General features: G+C 42.9%; 1 protein-coding gene across 7 annotated transcripts in view; it reads left to right on the top strand.

Annotated features, from left to right (window-relative positions):
- Positions 1-20,913, top strand: part of RGL1 (ral guanine nucleotide dissociation stimulator like 1) — a 241,101-nt gene that overhangs the window by 169,928 nt on the left and 50,260 nt on the right. For all 7 annotated transcript variants that reach the window (XM_029935212.1, XM_029935209.1, XM_029935215.1 and 4 more), the window contains one exon: positions 8,250-8,327. In XM_029935212.1, coding sequence (XP_029791072.1) covers positions 8,250-8,327 — 78 coding nt within the window. The remainder of the gene's footprint in view (positions 1-8,249; positions 8,328-20,913) is intronic.

Raw genomic sequence — 20,913 nt, 5'->3', positions numbered from 1 at the left:
AGAATGATACCCCCTCGAAGATGCCCAGTATTAATCCCTGAAATATGAATATGTCGGGGTTCAGGCAAAGCAAAATCAACATTGCTAATTGGCTCACCTCAAAATAAAGAGATCATCTTGGATTATTTGGGTAGCTCGAATGTAATCACAAGGGTCCTTAAAAGTGAAAGGTGGAGGCAAAAGAGAGAATCAGAGAAAAAGATGTGAGGATGGAGACGGGATCAGAGAGATTCTGTGCTGCTGGCTTTGGAGATGGCAGTAGGGGACAGTGAGCAAGCACTTCAGGCAGCCTCTGGAAGCTAGAAAAGGCAATTAAACAAATTATCTTCTAGAGAAGATAGGAGTCTCAGCGCTCTCCTGGAAGACTCCTTTCCTCCAGAAAGGAACACACAGTCCTGCTGAAACTTTGTGTTGGATTTCTGATCTATGCAACTATAAAATAATAAATTTGTGTTTAAGCCACTGAGTTTGTAGTAATTTGTTGTGGCAGCAACAGAAAACTAATACATCAATAAAATTTTTGGTCTAGTAGAGAAGTTGTTCACAGTTTGATAAAAATAATGAGTTCTTGTCAGGGAGATGGACTCCAAAAATCTAATGCTCAAGGCTGCTCAAGGAAGTGAGGGTCAAGTGTTCATTCACCTTTACCTTTGTTCTGCTCAGGACATCATGCCCTGATCAGCCGTGGCTCACACACTCAGCGCTGGGAAGCATGGCAGGAAATCAAAGACAGGGCTTAGCCTCAAAATGACAAACACTGTTATTCTTTTCTCTCTGTAGCCACGCCCTAGCATTATGTTAACCAGAAAAATTTCATTCCATACTGTTTTAGAATTACATCCAACCCTAATCACTTGAGGGAAAATGAAGTAAGTTCTCCTCCTCGCTGGGTTGGTTGCCTTTGGTAAATCTTTATTTACTTTTGCCAAAGGGCCCAGCTTTCACCCAGATGCACTGCGGGAATTCTCTGTGGGAGTGTGGTGATTGTAGAACCCTGACTTAACAGGCTGGTAGCGCTGGTTCTGTTAAAGTTGACCTTGAAGGGATGCTGTCAAAGACATCACCTCAGGTCACAGCCAAACTAGGCTAGCTTTCTTTTCTTCAAATGAGATCAAAATATATCTATGAAGTACCTTGTTTGTTTTTTTAAGTGTCACTTGACCAAGAGAGGGAGGACACATAGTTATCCTTCTTTTGTAGAAAGGATACCAACTTGCTCAGCAGGCTTTTTTTTTTTTTTAATGTGCATTTGTTTGGAAACCACAAAACTGCCAAAAAACCTGAAAGGCAGAATACGTATATCCTGAGTAGTAACTGGAATATATTCTGGTTTTCAGTCCAGCTTTGATAATCAAAAGCAGTGGTCTTGACCATTTTCTAGGTGTTGGTGGGAAGGATGATTTGCAAGCCCCTTTAGGAATCTGCTAGAAACTATGGATCATTATTCATATAGAAAAAGAGGCACATCACTAAATTTTGCATACGGTTTAGGGATTCGCAGACTTTTATAAGTTCATCCAAGTTCCCTCCAGGAAAAGGCTCCTGAGCATGGGTGATGGGACATGACAGGTAGGTGGCCGTTATGAGTCAGAGGAGGGCAGTGCTCCTACCTTATATCATGATGGGGCAAATAAGTATGGTTCTGGAAATTATATTTATTAATTTCATTAAAGTAAATTTAATGGTTTAAAAAAGGTGTATCTGAATCTTTAAAACTGAAAGGGACTGATTTTGAGTTTTATGTTTTTCTTATCACTTTTCTCTTATTTGCCTTTTTTTTTTAACATGTGTATGCATGCATATATGTGCCAGAGAGAACTTAGCCCTTGGGAATGACATATAAATCAATGCTACATTGAATTTTTGTAAGCATAGGAGAGAAAAGTAGTCCTAAAAATGATCAGATACCACAATCCTACCCTCATACTTCTTGTAGGAGGTTTTACAATGCACATTTCGTAAGTTTCCGGATGAGCTCTGCAGGCGCACCTGTTGTGGTTGGAGGAAATGAGCTACGGCCCTGTCCTGATTTGTTAAGGTTGTATTAATTCATCTTGAACCTAAGACAAATCTTGACCTGCTGACAGCCTCTGTGGTTCTCAGAGTGTTGCCTGTTCCCTGCCCCAGACCCAGTCCTGTTTCTTCTACTGTCCTTCATTGCGGCTGCACTCCTGGCAGTGTGCTAGCAAGATGCATTCACAGTTGAGTGTTCGCAACTGCTTACCTGCTAAAAATGGAGGGAGGAGATCCTGAAGAGCCGCCAAGCCTGGTGGCAGAAAACAGATCAGAGAAGAGAAATGGATGACAAGGCCTTGGAGTGGAAAATAGAAGAAACCTTACAGCAGAGGTGTGAAATCCATCACACTTAACAAATAATCTTAAATTTGGATGGAAACAAGTTATAGCAGGAGAGACCGGTTGGTGTTCTTTCTCCGGAAGAAGAGGGATTTGGTCCCTTCTTCAAACAGTTGTGGGTTGGGGTTAGGGGAACATTTTATAACCATGTAGCATTTTGTAACTGTGAAGTGCAGCAGAAATGCTAGGCATTTTTCGCTGTTAATGTTACCTTAACTGTCAGGGACTGCTATGGAGATGACGTGGAGAATCGAAGGATAATAAGGACGGAGGGCCCTTCAAAGGAAAGGCCTGGAGAGGAGGACAGTAGCTCTTTCGGAGGCTTCTAGCTTTGTCTAATCATGGCAAAAGTGCCTGGAGAACCAGATCTAATGAGTGGAAAGTGCATTGCTGGCTTCTCTGCTCAGCATCACTGGCCCCTTGCACAAAAACAGAGTTTTTGCCTTGTTGTCTTTGACCTTTGTCTTCTCTTTGGATAAGCAGCTCCATGGTGGTAACAAAACCTTTCCAAGGTAGGCTTGGTGGCAGTGACCCACTTTTGAGGTCAGATTTGGGTGGAGAAGTGCCTACAGTGAAGGATAATATTTAGAGTGATTAAAAACAACCCACTTACTGATCTGTGGGATACAGTCCACAGTCTTAATCAAAGCTTCCTTGGTGTTCCAGACATCTGCTGGCTATTTCACCCGTATCATTCTGAGTCAAGGTCAGCTTCTGAACATTTTTCTCATACCTGACCTGTGTTCCTGTGGGTCAGTTAAAGAAAAATGCCTCGGACGCTTATAGGCTGGGGTTTATTAGAAGAGCAAAGACTCCCAGAGGGCCTGGAGTCAGCAGCTTCATGTGAGGTCTCTCTTTCCTTTCCTTCTTCCTCTCTGTTCTTTCATCCACCCCCAGTAAGTTGCTTCTTCCCTTCTCTTCCCTCTCCAGCCTCTCCTTTATTTAAAGTAGTAGGTGGTATTCATTCATTCATTTAGCAAATGTTTATTGAGCGTCTGCTAAGAGCAGGCTCCATTCCTGGCTCAGGGGATACAGCAGTGAGCAAGATAAAATAATAAAACCAAAGTCCTCACCGTGGCCTATCAAACCCTCATGATCTGTCCTTGTTACCTCCGTGCTTCACCTTCTCCTCTCCCTTTGCTTACTCCCTTTGCTTCTTACTCCCTGGCTTTCCTGATGTTTCTCAAACACACCATTCTGCCATCACTCCCCACTCTGCTTGGAAGACTCTTTAGAGATCTGTGGAGCCTACTCCCTCACCTTCTGGAGGATTTCACGTCATTGTCACGTTCACGTTGGGCCTTTATCACATCTGATCACCCCTGCCTGCTTCAATTTTTTCCATTGCACATTTCACTGTCTGACTTAGTATATGTTAACTCATTTTTATTTTATTGTCTACCTCCCCTCACTACAGCACATGCTCCGTGGAAACAGGGGCTGTATCCTTAGTGCCGAGCATAGTAGCTGCACATGGGCCTTAACAAATACTCATTGGATGAAGACTGGATGGGTAAAAAGATGAGTGATTGGGGAAGTGGACGAAAAGCCCAAGGTTTCTGACCTCACAGAACATATAATCTGGCGCATCGGAGACATAAAATAAATAACTCTAGCTTGTGTGTTCTGGTGGTGACTCTGGTTCGTGTCTGCTCCACTTAGTGGCTGTGTCTTCGAGGGCCAATTACCTCAGCTCTCTGGGCTTCATTTTCTTGTTTGTGAAATATGAATAATAATAATAATAATGCCATAGAGGATTCTTGTGGGAATTAGATGAAACAATCCACATAGAGTGCTTAGCACAGGACCTGGCATGTGGGAAGCAGCCAGTAATTATTATCTGCCATTCTTATTGGGCCACTTGGTGGAATCTAGTAGGGCCTGAAATGTTCTCCAGGATTACCCCCATCCTGGTTTGGTATTACTGAGACTTTTCTGTTACAGAGCAAAAATTAGAAAGTGCCCCCTACCAGAAGGACTGTCTATCCCTGGGGACGACTTTATCTTAGGATTTCTTTGCACCACAAATGCTTCTGTCCTCTCTTCAAACACATATTAAACACTTCATTTGTTCAGATAGGCTCCAAACAATAATATGTGTCCCCTCTGGAAATAACTGTTTCCTGCTTACATATCAGCAACCAGTTAAACATTATGTTTTTTGTTTTTTTTTTCCTTCTCTGGTAGTTTTTAGGCCGCAGTAAATAATTGCTTAAGACTGTACTTTAAGAGACATCTGTAAATCTTTCTTTTGCCTTGTGATACAGGGAAAACCATGTCAAAAGTCATTCTGACAATTTGTATCTTAATTTAAGTTTTACGAGTTACCGTTTAAAGGAGGCCAATTTCTCATTGGCAAGCCTTCTTAAGAGGCTGAAGCTTTGATCTTAAATCCGAAGGCAACTGCAGAAATTGGAGGTGACACTGTTGACAGGTTTGTCTGTAGCTATTCTACTGCCATTAATTACACACACACCCCTTTTATTTACTCCCCTGGAGTAGATGAATTGCACTTGACTTTGGTTTTTGATTGGAAGCTCTGAGAGGGTCCAAGAAACATCAAAGAAACTCTCTTAATCTAGTAAAACTAACTCTCAGATGACCTAGCCTGAACATTAAAGAGTTCTTGATTCCAGGGTTGGTCTAGTTTCTTTTCTGTAAGGCGTTAATTCCTTTTAATGATAAGAAAAGTGCAGGGGCAAATTATCATCCCCTCCCCATAAAATTCCAGAGGGTTATAGGCTCTTTAATTTTATCTCCCTTCTGAAGGTCTCCTTTGTAAAACTGTATATGCATTTTTCTTTTGTCTTTTCATACTGCTTATGCCTCTAAGACCTCAGCATTAAGGTCTTAGAACTTTATTTCTTTTGTATTTCAATGTTAGATTTTTGGAATGGTCACAGCTATCCTAAAGCTCTTTTATGATCCTGGACCTTTAGGAATGAAGGTGGAGACAGGTTAAGACACTTGTATAAGCAAAAAGCTAGATGGTATCTTTGCAGCAACAAAGTAGTTGAGTAGCCTTGTAGTTGAGAAGTCTGTTTTCATGTCTGCTTGGGAAACCCCACCAGACATCCATTTGCCCCCAAACGTAACCATCAGCATGCCTTCCAGGAGCCCAGCACCATTTGAAGCGTGACAGAGTAGTGAGCTAAAGAGACAGAAATCCTGTTCTCATGGAGATTATGTTCCAGTGGACAATTAACACAACAACTAAGTTAAACAGTCCCCACAGAAGACTGTGGAGGAAAATAAAGTGGTGGTATGGGGCAGCCAGGGGAGGCCTCACTGATAAAGTGATGTTTGAGCAGAGGCCAGCAAGAGCTGAGGGAGGGAGCTCTTGGCGTGGGGGATGAGGGGAAGAGGCCACAGTGAGCTCAGAGATTCAGAGGCACCAGGATGCTTGGTGTGAATGGAGCAGCAGGGAGGCCAGTGAGGCCAAGCAGAAGTGAGTGGGTGTAGGAGAAAAGGTCAGAGGTGTCAGAGAAAGTCCTTTAGAGCCTTGTGAGGCAGGTGTGACTTTAGCCTTTCCTCGGAGTGAGATGGGAGCCACAGGAGGGTTCTGAGCCAAACAGTGCCGTGCTGTGGTTTTCATTGAACAAGATCACTGTGACAGCTGGGCTGGTGCCAGGAGACTGGTTAGGTGTCTGTGACCTTGACCTAGACCAAAGGTGGTGGTAGTTTGAGCCAGGCTGGAAGTGATGAGGAGTGTTTGGATTCAGAGTACATTATAAAGGCAGAGCCCAGAGGATTTCCTGGTGGACTGTATGAAGAGTAGCCTGGGTACCTGGACCGTGCACGCTTCACACATGCTTTGCCTTCTTATTGATGGTCCTCATTGGTCTCCAAAGTATTGTCAACCAATCCTTCTGGTCCTGATCATGAATCTGTAGACACTCAATGGCTGAGAGAGATATCTGTGGGGTCTTCTGAGTACACGTTCTGAGCAGATGGTACCGGGTTAATTAGCAAGAGCAAACATCACTCACCAGTGTGAGTTGCTTAGTCCTTCTTGACACCATCTGACTGGACCTGTGGCCTCACATTCTCAGAGGGGAGCTGTGATAGGTGCTTATGTCATCCCAACTGGCAGCTCGGCCCCGAGTCTGGAAGACGTAGAGAAAGAACACTGAAGTATGAGAAGCTACAGTGAAGACAAGGAAGAAGAAGATCAGGAACTTTGTAGTACAGACAGCTCTAAAAAGAGAAATATTAGGAGATCTTTCCCTTTCTATTGCTTGTAGCTTCAGTTGGAATACAAAAGATGCAGCATTTTACAGATAACCAGAGAGAATTAATGAACTAACATAGAATATGACAAAAACAAAGATTAAGTCTTACGTTTGGTCCCTGTGGGCCGGCAGGAGAAGAATTTCTGGATCTCTCTAGTCAGATAGGTGGAAGGTAGAGTGGCTGTCCCAGAGCCCTGCTCTCCACCCGCTGATCTTTCCTACTTCAATAAACCGCAAAGTCTGTTGTGAGAGAAGACGAGTGCATCGTTCACTCTGACGGTGGCCAAGGAGAAAGCCAAGAACTCTGTTTGTTTAGGAGAAGTCTCATTTCCCATCCCTGCCTTGCTCATGTGGGGCTGAATAAATCTTAATCTGACTAAGTTCTTATCTCAGGAAAAGCAAAGAGTGGCTGTGGAAGCCCTCTAAATAGCAGGTGCGGACAGAATGAAGAGGGCTAGGGAGGGTGCAGGCCTGTGGAAAATACGTTCAGGAGGCCAAGAAGTCCATAAGGCTGATGAGCTGGAGAAAGGAGCAGGTGGAGGGGAGGGGGGCCAATGCCTAAGGGTGCAGACTAGAACCTACCAGGATACGGTGACGGGGGACCAGATGGGCTGGCGTTCGGTCAGAGCAGATGGTGGGCTTTTATTTTTAAAAGGATTTGTAAATCCTGGGAACAAGGAACATAAGGGTACTGGGGCCTTTAATCCCATTAGTAGAGGACAAAAGTGTTCTCTTTAAAAATGTAAACCTACCAATTATAGAATTTCTATTATCAAAACTTTGGGACAGAGTACCAGCTTGTGAAATGCCAAGAAATCTCTGGATTCTTTATTGAGGGGAAGGGAGAAACTGCAGAAATAGGGGATTCGTTGTGAGTTACTAAAAAACCTACTGCTCACGAATTTAAAGTGTACGTTCGGAACGAAACAAAATGTCATATATTTATACAAAATATATATGCTTGCTTACATATGGAGTTGGCAGGACAGCTAACTGTAATTAGGGACCTACTTGTTATTTACTAAATTTTGAGTTTATAATGAAACAAATTAAAAAATTGAAGCACCTGTCGCTTTCTAAAAAGTTGTCCCCTGGCTCCTCTCCCTGTTGCATAGAAATCCTGTTCTTCAGTCCTTCTCCCAGCCACTCCTTGAGGGTCCAGAATTACTCCCATAACCCTCCTCCTCAAGGACCTCTCCTCGAGGAGACCAGACTCGTGGGCATAGCACAGAGTCGTCACTGGGCGCGCGTGGTGGCGCAAGTGTGGAGGCGACACAAGGCACAAGCAGGGCCACACGATCCTTCAGTAGAGGGAGCAGCGGCCGTGTCTCCAGTCCCCGAGCAGTCTACCGTCTTTGCAGCGCGTGATACCGGACCCTCCTGCTGAGAGGCAAAGCCCAATTTCATCCAAAGAATTTCACAGAGATGTTGGCTCTTAAGAGAAAGTTTTAAGTAGTGCGATTCACTGTTAAATCACTTTTTTGTTTAGGCTGTCTATATGCCCAATAAGTAAATATCAGCATTAGTTTTTGATGCTATTTCAGAATTATTCTTTCCTTATTTATTCCTGAAAAGTGTAGCAGTTATCTGGTGTTTGAAATGGAATACGGTTGCTCTCCAACACCACTGAGTGGGTGTTTTTGTTTGTTTTGATCCATAAAGGTATGGAAACCTGACAAGCCCAAACTGTGAAGAGGATGAAAGCCCCAGTTCATCAGAGTCCAGGACGGTGATCCGGAAGTAAGTATGCCTTCTCTCTGTGTTACAGGCTCTCAGTCAAACGTCTTATCGTAAAAGAATGTAATTCAGTAGTTTTCTTACTCCTTTCTAAGGTTGTCATGGTTTTTCCCATAATGCATAAAATCATAGAGTTATATTTTTACTGTCCAGTGATAATTCATTTATTCATTCAGTAAAAATGTATTAGGCATCTGCCATGTGCCAGGCCCTGTGCTAAGGGAAACAGCTATGAACAAAATAAATAAGTCTCAGCTCTTATGAAGTTGGTATTTAGCAGAGGGGAAAGGACTCCACAGAAAAAAGATGGCAGGAGGGCAACGGGAGGTAGATCCTGAAGGAGAGTTTAATTCACAGAGGGTACCAGGCCTGGGCTTTCTGCTCTGGTGATATTGGAGCAGAATGTGTCCCGAATGGGGTACAGGCTAAGCTTTGTAAGGAACATAAGAAGAATTTAGAAGGTTTTGGGAAGAGCAGTGCTATGGCCTGAGTTGTATTTCTAAAGGCTTTTGTGGATCTACGTGGAAAATAGACTCTGGCATTGGGAAGGGGGCAAGAATGGCAGCAAGGAGCCTTGTTAGGATGCTTACAAGGGTCCAAGTAAGGGATGCTGGTAGCATGGACTTAAGGAGGAGAAGGAGTCAGGTGGTGCTGGTGGTAGTAAGTAGTAGTGGTGGTGATGGTGGTGGGGGTGGTAAGTAGAAGTAATAGTAGTAGTATGGTGATCAGGGTGGTAAGTATTACTAGTAGTGGTGGTAGTGCTAAGTAGTAGTAGTTGTGGTGGTGGTGGTAAGTAGTGGTAGTGGTGGTAAGTAGTAGTAGTAGTAATAGTGGTGATGGTGGTGATAGTATGGTGGTGGTGGTAAGTAGTACTAGTAGTACTGGTGGTGGTGGTGGTAAGTAGAAGTAGTAGTAGTAGTAGTAGTAGTAGTAGTATGGTGATCAGGGTGGTAAGTATTACAAGTAAGGTGGTAGTGCTAAGTAGTAGTAGTGTGGTGGTGGTGGGGAGGGTAAGTAGTAGTAGTAGTGGTGGTGGTGGTGGTGGTGTGGGGTCGGGGTGGTATTACTAGCAGTGGTGGTGGTGCTAAGTAGAAGTAGTAGTAGTTTTGGTGGTGGTGGTGGTGGTGGTGCCATTAGTAGGAGTGAAAGTGGGAGCAGCTTGTAGCAGGAGCAGCCTCTGCAGAGATCTTGAAGGTGGTGGTGGCAGGTGGTACTGAGGAGGTGGATGGGGCATGCGAGAGAAAAAGAGGAGGCTGGGACACCTCCAAGGGCTGTGGTGTGAGCAACTGATACACTAGAACTTTGGCTTTATGAGATAAGAAAGACTGGTGAAGAGGAGCAGGTGTGGTGGGGAGCATGTGTCAGTGATTTCGTCATAGACGTACCAATTTTGAGACAGTTGGATGAGTCTAGTTGGGAGAAGTCTGGACTGGAGGTATAAATCTGGGCCTCCTTAGTTTATACATGACATTTCAGACTATGGGACTAGGTGTGCCCTCCTGAGAACAAAGGGTAGATAGAGAAGAGGAAGATCCAAAGACTGAGCCTCGGGTCCCTCCTTGAGAGTTAGGAAAGTAGAGGGTCCAGCAAGAGGAGACTGGAACAGAGCAGCCAGTGGGGAAGGAGAAGAAAGAAGTTGTATCCAGAAGACAAACAAAGGAGGAGTTCAGGGGGCTGTGACCAATTCTATCTAATACTGCTCAGATGTCAAGCAAGAGGAGCCTGGGAAGCAACTACTGTTTTTGCAACATGTTGGTCTTTGGTCCCCTTGACAAGTGCAGCTTTGGTGGATGGAGGTGAGGGTCAAGAGAGGACAGAAGTTTGGAGGAGTTTTGCTGTAAGAGAAGAGAAATGGGCGGGTGGATGATCTGGAGCCAAGGAGAGTTTTTTTCAGTGCGTGTGCATGTGTGTGTGCGTGTGTGTGAACTAGGTGATAGTTTGAGAAGAATGTGGGAGGCACTGAAGAAAAAGGCAGGGGTGCAGGCCACTATGGGACTGATGTTCTTGAGTAGATGAGACAGGTGCTAGCGTGCTTGAAAGTACTCTAGGTAAATATTCGTCTTGGGGCCAAAAGTCTGGGTGGTTGATGCTATGGACTCTTTTAACTCCTCAGAGGATCAAATGATGGAATCCTTTCTTCAGAAGCCAAGGGTGTGAAGCATAGAAAATTGAATATCTTTTTAAGTCCTGGGTTAGGGAGTTTCAGTATTTTATTGGATGGGCCATAACCTTCCAGAAAACCAGACACACTGGTGTAGATTTTTGAATGTCAAACGCAAGATGTGGTGAGCAGAATACATACTTTTATTCTTAGGGGGCTGGGAAGGCTTCTTGGAGGAGGTGGCATTTGAAGTAGGCCCTGAAGGAGGGTGAAGATGTTGGTGGTGGGACCAAATCAGGGACACGCAGTGTGTGTGACACTTTGGAAACAGCGCAGAACTGGTGTGGCCGCTTCGTGGTGGCGTCTGCGCCAGGGAGAGGGCAGTTGTAGAGCCGAGGCTATCACAAGGGGGTTCACTCTCCCGAGGGAGTAGGACCCTCCCTGGTAAACAGTAGACAGCCCTGAAAAGGTTTTGTAGGAGGGAACCAGTATAATCTATTAGGTGATTTGGGGGGACGGCTTACTTAGAGTGCGGTCCATGCACCAGCAGCACTGGCACCCCCTGGGAACTTGCTAGAAATTCAGGATCTCTGGACCTGGATTAGAATCTGCATTCGGGAAAATTCTTGCATGATTCTGCGCATTTTAAGGTTTGAGAGTCATGGTATTAGGGGTTTTGTTGTACATTTTGTTTATCCACAAAAACTTAACAGAAATAGTAATTTTTTAAAAAGAAGCTTTTCAAATTAAGAAAATTTTAATGTTTATTTTATTTTTGAGAGAGAGAGAGATTCAGAGACAGGGCATGACTGGAGGAGGGGCAGAAAGAGAGAGGGAGACACAGAATCTGAAGCAGGTTCCAGGCTCTGAGCTGTCAGCACAGAGCCCGATACAGGGCTCGAACCCACAAACCACAAGATCATGACCTGAGCTGAAGTCAGACGCTTAACCAACTGAGTCATTCAGGTGCCCCCCAAAAGAACCTTTCTATATATGAATATTTTTAATCATAAACAAAAGGAGAGAATTGAGTGCCACCTTGTCAGATGTAACCTCCACCTGTGACTACATTCAGAAATAAGTATGTTGTTATCCACAAATTGTGGAATTGAGTCAGATCTGGAGCTGTATCATTCAGCTAACCACCAAGGAGAATAACAGTCTGAAAAATAACCAGAGCTTTTGTGTTTCCCAGGGAGTGTTTTGAGATTAAATAGGTTTCTGAGAAAATTGATTTGTGCCCTAGATGTGAAGAATCATGCTCATTATTTTAAAGTCCTATTATAAAACCTCATGGAACTTCATTGTGCACCAGGAACAGTGATGTGGGTGAGACTCCAGGATAATCTGTTTTAAAGGGCTTTGCAGTTTTAAGCATATGAGTCCTTAACAAAGCGCTTCACAGAGAACTCCCCTGAGGGGTCCATCATCTGGGGACAATGGTCTTTTCCTAAAGCCTCACAATGATTTGGTAGAAAGTTCTTGACCCTTTTCCTCAGACTGACTTGCCTTAAAAAAAAAAATTATGCCTGCTGAAAATATGCTACTTTATCTTATAATGGGCCACTCTGTCCTACAAATGCTGGAATGCTAAAATCCCTTCTCTCTGCTGACCTCTTCCTTCCTCCCATTTTCCTGCTTTCTGGCTGCTTCCTCCCCCCTCCCCCGCTTCTCCTTTTATTATTTTTCATCTCATCTCACCATTATCTTTTTGCTTTTTCTAAAGCTACCCCTCTCCTAATCATTTCTGTGGCTGGAGACGGTCCATGCTTTGTCTTTCTGAGAGAAAATCGGGGAAGCGTCTCCTTCATTCCATGTGTAACGTACTGAAAGTTCCTCCGTCATCACAGAGCTCTGCATCTGACGTGTTAGCAGTGACTGAAAGCATCCTAATGGCTGACGCATGTGTTGGAGATCTGGCTCTATGGCCGTTCTCAGTGGGCTGGTTTTGTCCCCAGAGGATAGTTGGCAATATCTGGAGACATTTTTGTTCCTAACCTGATGGTGGGTGGGGGATGCTATTGACATCGGGTGGGCAGAGGCCAGGCTCTTTGTGCAGCATTCTACAGCGCACAAGATGGCACCGCCCTCCAACAAAGAATGACCTGCCTCTAAGTGTCAATAGTGTGTAGATAGGAAACGCTGCTCAGTGCGATGAGGCTGCAGTCCTCAAGTGAAAACCCTCTTCATTGATGAGTATCTAGAGCTGTGTGAAAATAGGAGCAGGCTTATTTGGGGATTTCTCTATTCATGTCCCGCCTTGTACTGAGTGAATCAAATGCCGAGGTGGCCCAGGAGCCAGCCTCCTAGGAGGTGAAGGGCCTTGGGTGACAAGCCTGGAGAACTCAGGTTTGAGGAGCTCTTCAGTCACTGTCACTTCCCTGCCGGATGACCTAGTCACCTCACCTCCCTCAGTTCTGTGTCGTGACCTGAAAAATGAAGTGCTCGGAATGTATGCTCTCTGAGGCCCTATTCGACTGTAATGACATCGAGGATAAAAGTTTAGCTTTCTCTTCATCTTTTCAAAAATGAAAATGAGTATCAGAAACAGAGATATGGCCCCAATATTATACTGAGCTGTTTTATTTTTTAATTTTTTTGTTTATTTATTATTGAGATAGAGAGAAACAGAGTATGAGTAGGGGAGGGGCAGAGAGAGAGGGAGACACAGAATCTGAAGCAGGCTCCAGGCTCTGAGCTGTCAGCACAGAGCCCAATGTGGGACTCGAACCCATGAACTGTGAGATCATGACCTGAGCCGAAGTCGGATACTTAACTGACTGAGCCACCCAGGCGCCCCTTATATTGAGCTTTTCAGAGGTACCCTGGACTGCTTTTGTTGGTCAGAGTCTGTGCACCCATCTTTGATGAAATAGGAAAACAAAATAAACAGCTTCTTTGATGTGCTTGTTATGAGTCATGACATCATAACTGGCCGCTATGACCTTCAGTACAGAGATGAGCTAACGCATTGTATTATGGGGTCTGGTGAGAGGGACACAATGCCTCTTGTTTTCCTTTGCCGTGAATCTGTCTCCTAGTGATTTTAGGTGGGAAACAGACAGTGGGAATTCAGTAACTTTCTAAGAAGTAAACATCCTGTTTTAGGGCAATGACTTCAGTTCTGCAGATGGGGTGCAGTATGGGTGGGGAATCACTACTGAAAAATCCTCAACTATTTGGTTTTTCTGTTTTTACTGAAAGCATAGAGCAAGGCTCACATTTCATACAGGGTTCCAAATCCCAAGATAACAATCTTCCCTGTATTTCTAAATATGGATCTAATCACCCTTTTGGAGGATACAAGAACTTAGAAGAAGGAAAACATGGACATGCACATGGAACAGTCATGAGGGAAGATTGGTTTCTAGCGCCTTGGACCACAACTGAGTAGTGTTCTTCATGAATTTCAAAAAGTATCCCACTTGTAATTCCAGTCCTGAGTGTGCCCAGTCCAGGCTTTGTGCAATATCGGCAACCTTTACAGTTATCTAGCCAAAACAAGAATTCCTTCAGTTGCAAGGAATTCAACTTCCAAGGTCTCTCCCTAGATGTTGGGATCTGCCACCCAGTGATTTCTGATGTTAGCGCCAGACTGGTGTATATATAATAAGGCATAGCATGTTGATTTGCACAATCCCTAAACTTGCCACTATTTGGAAATCAGGAAGCTCACTTCTGTGACAGAAGAAAACATCTCTGCCCACATTCATTCCACCTGTGCCCTTTTCCTCCTTCCTGCTGACACTTTTACACCATAAAATGCTATCTATTTAGAATAATAAAATCAGAACCAGATGGAAAAGGACACTCTCTGTAGTGCAGATTCATTACCAGCATTGAATTCCGAAGTGAAGAGAATGTAAAGAAGGGATATTAGCCATACAGAACCTTGGCATCATGAATCTTCATTTCCTGAAATGGACCTAAAATTAGAATATATATGTATCTATCTATCATGTATCTTTATTTATCTATCTTAATTTTAAGAGGCTTAAGACTCGTTAGGAAATGACACTTTTTAAATTTCTTTAATTACTATTGTAATGTAGAAAGAGTTGTTTCCTTTTTTTTTTTTTTAATCAACTCTCATCACTTCCCTTCTGGAGTGCTGTGTGTTGTTTTCTCAAAGTCTTTACCACGGCAGTGCTTTAAACTGTTGAAATCATTCGGCTTTCATCCCCTCACATTCAGACAACGTGAATGTCATTTTTGGAATCTTTTCCCAGAAGTTGTAAATAGTGACACCAGATTTTAGTCACCAGTAAAGAGTCGTATAAATAGTAGCAATACAAGGCATTGGAAACACTTTCAAGAAAAGGGAGATAAGTTAAAGAAGGCTGGCTGTGATTCCTTAATGCCTGAGAAAGTTTACAGTGGAAAGCATTAAATAATCTTCCCAGCGAGTTTGCAATTAATATTCATTCCAGCAAATTCAAGTACCCTAAGAAGCAGTTGAAGTTAATATGGTGGATTTTATTTTATTACTATTATTTTTTAATGTTTATTTTTGAGAGAGTGCGCTGTGTTTGGGGGTGGGGAATGGGTAGGGAGAGAGGGAGACAAAGGATCCACAGGGAGCCCAAGATGAGACTCGAACTCATGAACTCACGAACCATGAGATCATGACCTGAGCCAAAGTTGGATGGTTAACCAACTGAGCCACCCACTTGCCCTGAAATTAATATTGCCAATTTTTAACAACAGTGGGGCAAAGAAATAGAGGTAAAGAACAGAGCAAAAATAAGATTGAAACCTTGAAACTAAAAAGAAGGAAAGACTTTAATGTGAAAGGAGTATTTTTACAAAGTAAAAGTACAATGAAAGAAGAAATAGAGAAATAATATGCTATATAAAAGAAGCTGATGTTGTCTTTAAAGCATCCACAGTGGACAAACAAAAATACAACACATACTTTCAAAAGTCATTGAAATCTTGAATCAAATTGTGCATTTAAGGGAAGGGAGTAGAAATTGGCTTTCTAAAGATTAAGGAGTAAAAGAACGTTGGTAATCAGTGGTTCAAAAAGAAGAATAATTGGACATCTAAGAATCTCCTGGGGTTCTCCAAGTGTGGGAGTGCGGCAAATGGGCATCCCAACCAGCCTGTCACCTGACTTGCCCTGCACTGCAGTGGCCACCACCCTGACTGCAGTTTGTGGTGTGCTTACTAGTGGGAGACCTTCTGTTCGTGCTTTGTATCTTCTTTCACCGTCACATATGCTGTGAGACGTTGTCCTTGTCTGATAGGTATATAGATGGAAGTTTCAGAAAAGTTTGGGGCGCCTGGGTGGCTTAGTCGGTTTGACATCCGATTCTTGGTTTTAGCTCAGGTCATGATCTGACAGTTTGTGAGTTCGAGCCCCACACCAGGCTCTGTGCTGACAGTGTGGAACCTGCTTGGGATTCCTCTCTCCCTCTCTCTCTGTCTCTTCCTGGTGCTCTCTCTCTCACGTGCTCTCTCTCTCTCTCTCTCTCAAAATATAAATAAACATGAAAAAAAGTTACATATTTTGACTAAAACCAAGCAGCTAGTTAAGTGAACTCTGGTATTTGGACTCCAGTCCAGTGGACTCCAAGACCTGGGCTTCTCACCATTTTGCTCTTGGGCCTGCCATTTCAAAATGAGCGTCGGGATGTCAGGTGCCTGTGATTTTCTCCCCCCATGCATGCCTCCATCACAGTAATCAGGTTGCAGCCAGAGTACATGAAGAACTAAGGTATATTATCACGATTGTGACAAATGTTTTAGCTTGTTAGCATCCTGAGATCTTGTAATTTGGGATTATTTACTTTGCCCTGTATTGTTTTGCCTGGTTTTATTACTGAATAAATGCCCTAAGCAAGGTCCCCAGACAGCTGTTAGAAATGTGGAAGTTAGGCTTGCTTCCTGGGGCAGGAGATGGGTTGCAGGATGTGAGGAGAGAAGAAGGAAGGTCATCTTGGTCAGGCCCCTCAATCTGAGCGCCTGCTTCCTGTTCCTGGGGCCTCGTAGCATCTTTCATTACCGACGGAAACTCCATTCTAATGGTGAAAAGTATAGGATGTGTCAGCAGTTTTTCATTAGAGGCCTATTTATAACATAAAAATACCCATCTTGGACTGTGAGGAATGGGAGCTGTTGAGGTCCCTGAGAAACAGTTTTGGCGAGTGGCAATGTCCTTTTGTGACAGTAATAGCTAGAGATCAGTGACTGCTTAGTAGGAACAGTCCCTGTGTAAGTACTGTGTATCCCTTTAATATTCCTGTAATAACTGTATCTATGTATCATAATAATTCTCTGTATGTATCCTTTAATATTACCGTAATAACTCTGTGTGTTATTAGTCCTCTCTCACAGAGGAGTCTGAAGGATAGAGGTTAAAGAGCATGCCCACGATCATATAGGGAATAAGAGAAATCTGGGATTTAAATCCAGCCTTGCCCTCTACACTCTGTGGCCTCTACTTTCCCTTGGATAAAAATGAGACATTTTCTCTTAAGAACTTAGGTCAGATCCTCCTATTTGTGCTTTTTTCCTTAAAATTAAGATTTTTTAAAAACATTTTTAAAACTATTTATTTCTTTATTATTAAGAGACAGAGCATGAGCATGGGAGGGGCAGGGAGAGGAGGAGACACAGAATCTGAAGGGGTCTGCAGGCTCTGGGCTGTCAGCACAGAGCCCGACCCAGGGCTTGAACCCACAAACTGCGAGGTCCTGACCTGAGCTGAAGTTGCATGCTTAACTGAGCCACCCAGGCATCCCAAAATTAAGATGTTTTTCACAACAGTTTTGGATTTCTGTAAAAACTGAACAGATAGTACAGGAGGGTTCCCATATGCCTCCCCTTTTATTCTCACGTTAATATAGCACATTTATTATAGCGAATGAACCGATATTGACACATTTTTAACTGAAGTCCATGGTTTATTCAGATTTCCTTACTTTTTACCAGTGTCCTTCTTCTGTTTCAGGATCCCGTCCAGGATACCACATTACATTTAGTTTGTCACATCTCCATAGACTCCTCTTGGCCATCACAGTTTCTCAGACTTTTTTGGGTTGTGATTACCTTAACAGTTTTGAGGTCAGATATATTGTACGATGCCCCTTTATTGGATTTTTTTAATCATAATTAGACTGAATTTATGGGTTTTTGAGAGGAATCTTACAGAGATAAAATGCCATTCTCATCACATGGTAACAAGGACACATACTATCAACATGATTTATGACTGTTGTTGGCCTTGGTCACCTGGTTGCAGTAGTAGTTTTCAGATTCCTCCATGGAAAACATCTTCCCCCCACCCCCTTCCTTCCCATACTGTGTTATTTGGAAGGAAGTCACTATGCATCACCTCCAATTAAAGAGTGGGGATTATGCTTGTCTTTTAGGGTGAAGTATCTAATCAATGAATTTGGACAACTTCTTTGGGGAGATTTGTTATCCCATTTATTAATTTGTTTGATCATCTATATCAGTATGAAGTAGGATACTTTTTTAAGCTTTGGGTTATAAGACAATGCTAAGTTTATTTCTTGCTCAGATAGTTCCCGTTTTGGCCACTGGGAGCTCTTTTGGTGGACTCCTGTGTCACTCTGACATGCAACTGTATCACTTGTGGGGTTATTTGGTTGTTTGAGTCCTTCTTACTTTCTGGCACTACACGATGCCCTTGGCTCATCTTACAGATTTCCTGCCCCAGTCCGAGAATCAGCCGTTTCTTCAAGGAGACCCGGTTCTTTCCACTGGAGAATGGCATTAGAATCCAAGATTCTTAGCCGATGGGGCTGGGAGATTCGTGTTTACACGGATTATGTAAATACACATATTTATGTATAACATTGTGTATCTATATTGTGTTCAACAAGAGTTCTTACTGGTGCCTCCACTTCTCATCTGCTACCACATAGATCATTCTAGTCTGCTCCCCTGGCTTGTTTGTAAATTCCCTCTGCAACAGCGAGAAAAGTGGCTTCCACCATCTGCCATTTACTTAACTGTTCCATTTTGGTATACGTGTACGTTAACTCATACCCTAGTGGGAAACAACTTTACCAACTAGAACATGGGGCTTATGCATAGTTCCTTTTGCTCTAGTCCTGGGTCTTACAGACTGCCATTCTTCTTTTTTAAAATAATGAAAATAGCTAATATTTTTTGAGGACTTACTATGTCCTAGGAACTATTCTAAATACTTTGTAGGTATTTAGGCCAAGGTCTCTCTTGGCCTCACAACAATTCTCTGAGAACGCATCTGTTATTGTTCCCATTTTACAGGTGAGGAAGCTGAGGCACAAAGAGGCTAGTAAGCCACAAAACTAGGATCCTAGTTAGGCTCTCCAGAGACTGGTCACATTGGCTATACTGCTCATGAACAATGGGCATTTCAGAGTCCTTTTAGTATTTTTTCCTTTTCTAGTGTAGTATAATCAGTGACACACTGAATAGCATTTGGTGACATGGAGTTAGGACTATGCACAATAATTCTCTTCAGTTTCTGTAAATTTGCTTTCAGATGCAGGGCCCATGCATCGAGTTTGGGACCAAAGGGCAGGTGTATAAACACTCCTGTCTTTGGATAATAGGTTTCAGGCTTGTCTCTTCCTATTCTTGGCCCTTCCCCGCCCACATTTACTCTGTATTTCTGTGTGTCCTTTCTGTCACAGTCTTCCTGCTTGTCCTCCTCCTCATCTTGGAGCTTCTTCTCTGTCACTGCCTCATGGCCCCTCACTGGCTTCTGTGCCCTGTGCTTGCCTGGTGCTTAGCACTGGCTCTGGCCCTGTTTGCGGTCATTTTTCTGACCCTTGGAATCCCTCTTTCACTTTCCCTCACAGCGTTCTAATCCCTGCTCAGCCTCCGTACCAAAATGCACTCTGGAAAATGTACAAGAAAGCATCACAAGACGACCTTGACAAGTCCAGATAGTAATGTTTCCATCTTTTCCTGACTTTTTCAGAGAAAAAGAGAAACAGGTTTTATGTTTTATGTACCCTCCTTTGTCCTTTATCGTCGGGAACCATCTAGCTGGGGTCTCAGAGGCAGCCTCTGAAGGGCAGCTTTCTCTGAAGAGGAAAATCTGCTCTGTGACTAGGAGAACAAGGTGGAGGGGTCTAGCTCAGAGTCGGTGTCAAGGTCACTTTGCTTCCTTTCCCTGAAGGGCAAAGTGCATTGGCTCCCCCCTCAGGGCTTGGCAGTGTCACCTGCCATATTGATTCAAAGGCCCACCTTCCACATGGATTTTCACCTTTTCTTTATCTACATTAGGAAAAGATTCAGTTTTTTAAGACTCCCCTAACATAGAAAAACAATTTGCTGCTTTTGAAAAAAATAGTCCCATATCTTGTTAAGTAACAATAAATTATTATCTCAAATAGACTTCTGGGGAGAGAAAACTCTAAATGGACAAAGTTATTATTTTTGTCATAATCTATTTCTTGGCTCAGAGGTTATATATCATGGGAGAGATGACTTCATATTTTGAAAACTTATTAGCTTTTTACCAATTGTAGAATATTTTACTACCAATGGGATTTTAATGTGATTTAATACATATGCATTCAAATCCCTATATGTATTTAAATACCTGTGGTTTGAGCATACCAGCAGCGTAGACACTCACCTCTTACTCTGCATTGCATGCCTGAAGGTCCCCACGGTGGCTATCAGTTCTATACTTTTTCCTTATACCTCTAAGCTAAGGCATCTGTCTCGTACTTTCCAACCAGGTGTTATAAAGTGTGATTTCTGTTTGGCTAAGAAATCAAATGAGTGTAGCAAATCTCACTGTGCTCCATCCCTCCCCTCTCTTCCACAAGTATTTCAGGATTAGAAAACATTCTACTAAAGAATGAATGAATTAACCAAGAAATTAAAGAGGAAGTAAAGTGCACTGAAGCTAATGAAAATTGAAACACAACAGTCCCAAACCTTTGGGACACAGCAAAGGTTGTCATAAGAGGAAGTATAGAGATTTCTCCAGGCCTTTCTAAAGAAGGAAGAAAGATCTCAAATACACAATCTAACCTTATACCTAAAGGAGCTGGAAAAAGAATAGCAAATAAAGCCCAAAGCCAGCAGAAGAAGGGAAATAATAAAGATTAGAGCAGAAATCAATGACATCAAAATAAAGAAAAAACAGTAGAGTAGATCAATGAAACTAGGAGCTGGTTCTTTGAAAGAACTGACAAAATTGATAAACCCTTAACAATTTATTGAAAAGAAAAAGCAAAGGACCCAAATAAATAAAATCACAAAGGAAAGAGGAGGGATCCCAACCAACACTGCAGAAATAACAAACAATAATATGAGAATAGTAGGAGCAATAATATGCCAACAAATTGGGCAATTTAGAAGAAATGGATAAATTCCTAGAAACATAAATTACCAAAACTGAAACAAAGAAATAGAAGATTTGAACAGACTCATAGCCAGAAATTGAATCAGTAATCAAAAGTCTCCCAACAAGGAACCCTCCCTTCCTATTCTTTAAATAGGTCTTCTATA

The sequence above is a fragment of the Suricata suricatta genome, chromosome 3 (assembly GCF_006229205.1).
Source record: "Suricata suricatta isolate VVHF042 chromosome 3, meerkat_22Aug2017_6uvM2_HiC, whole genome shotgun sequence".
Classification (NCBI taxonomy): Eukaryota; Metazoa; Chordata; class Mammalia; order Carnivora; family Herpestidae; genus Suricata; species Suricata suricatta.
The sequence above is the reverse complement of the archived record's forward strand: the minus strand, read 5'-3'. Positions and strand labels throughout refer to the sequence as shown.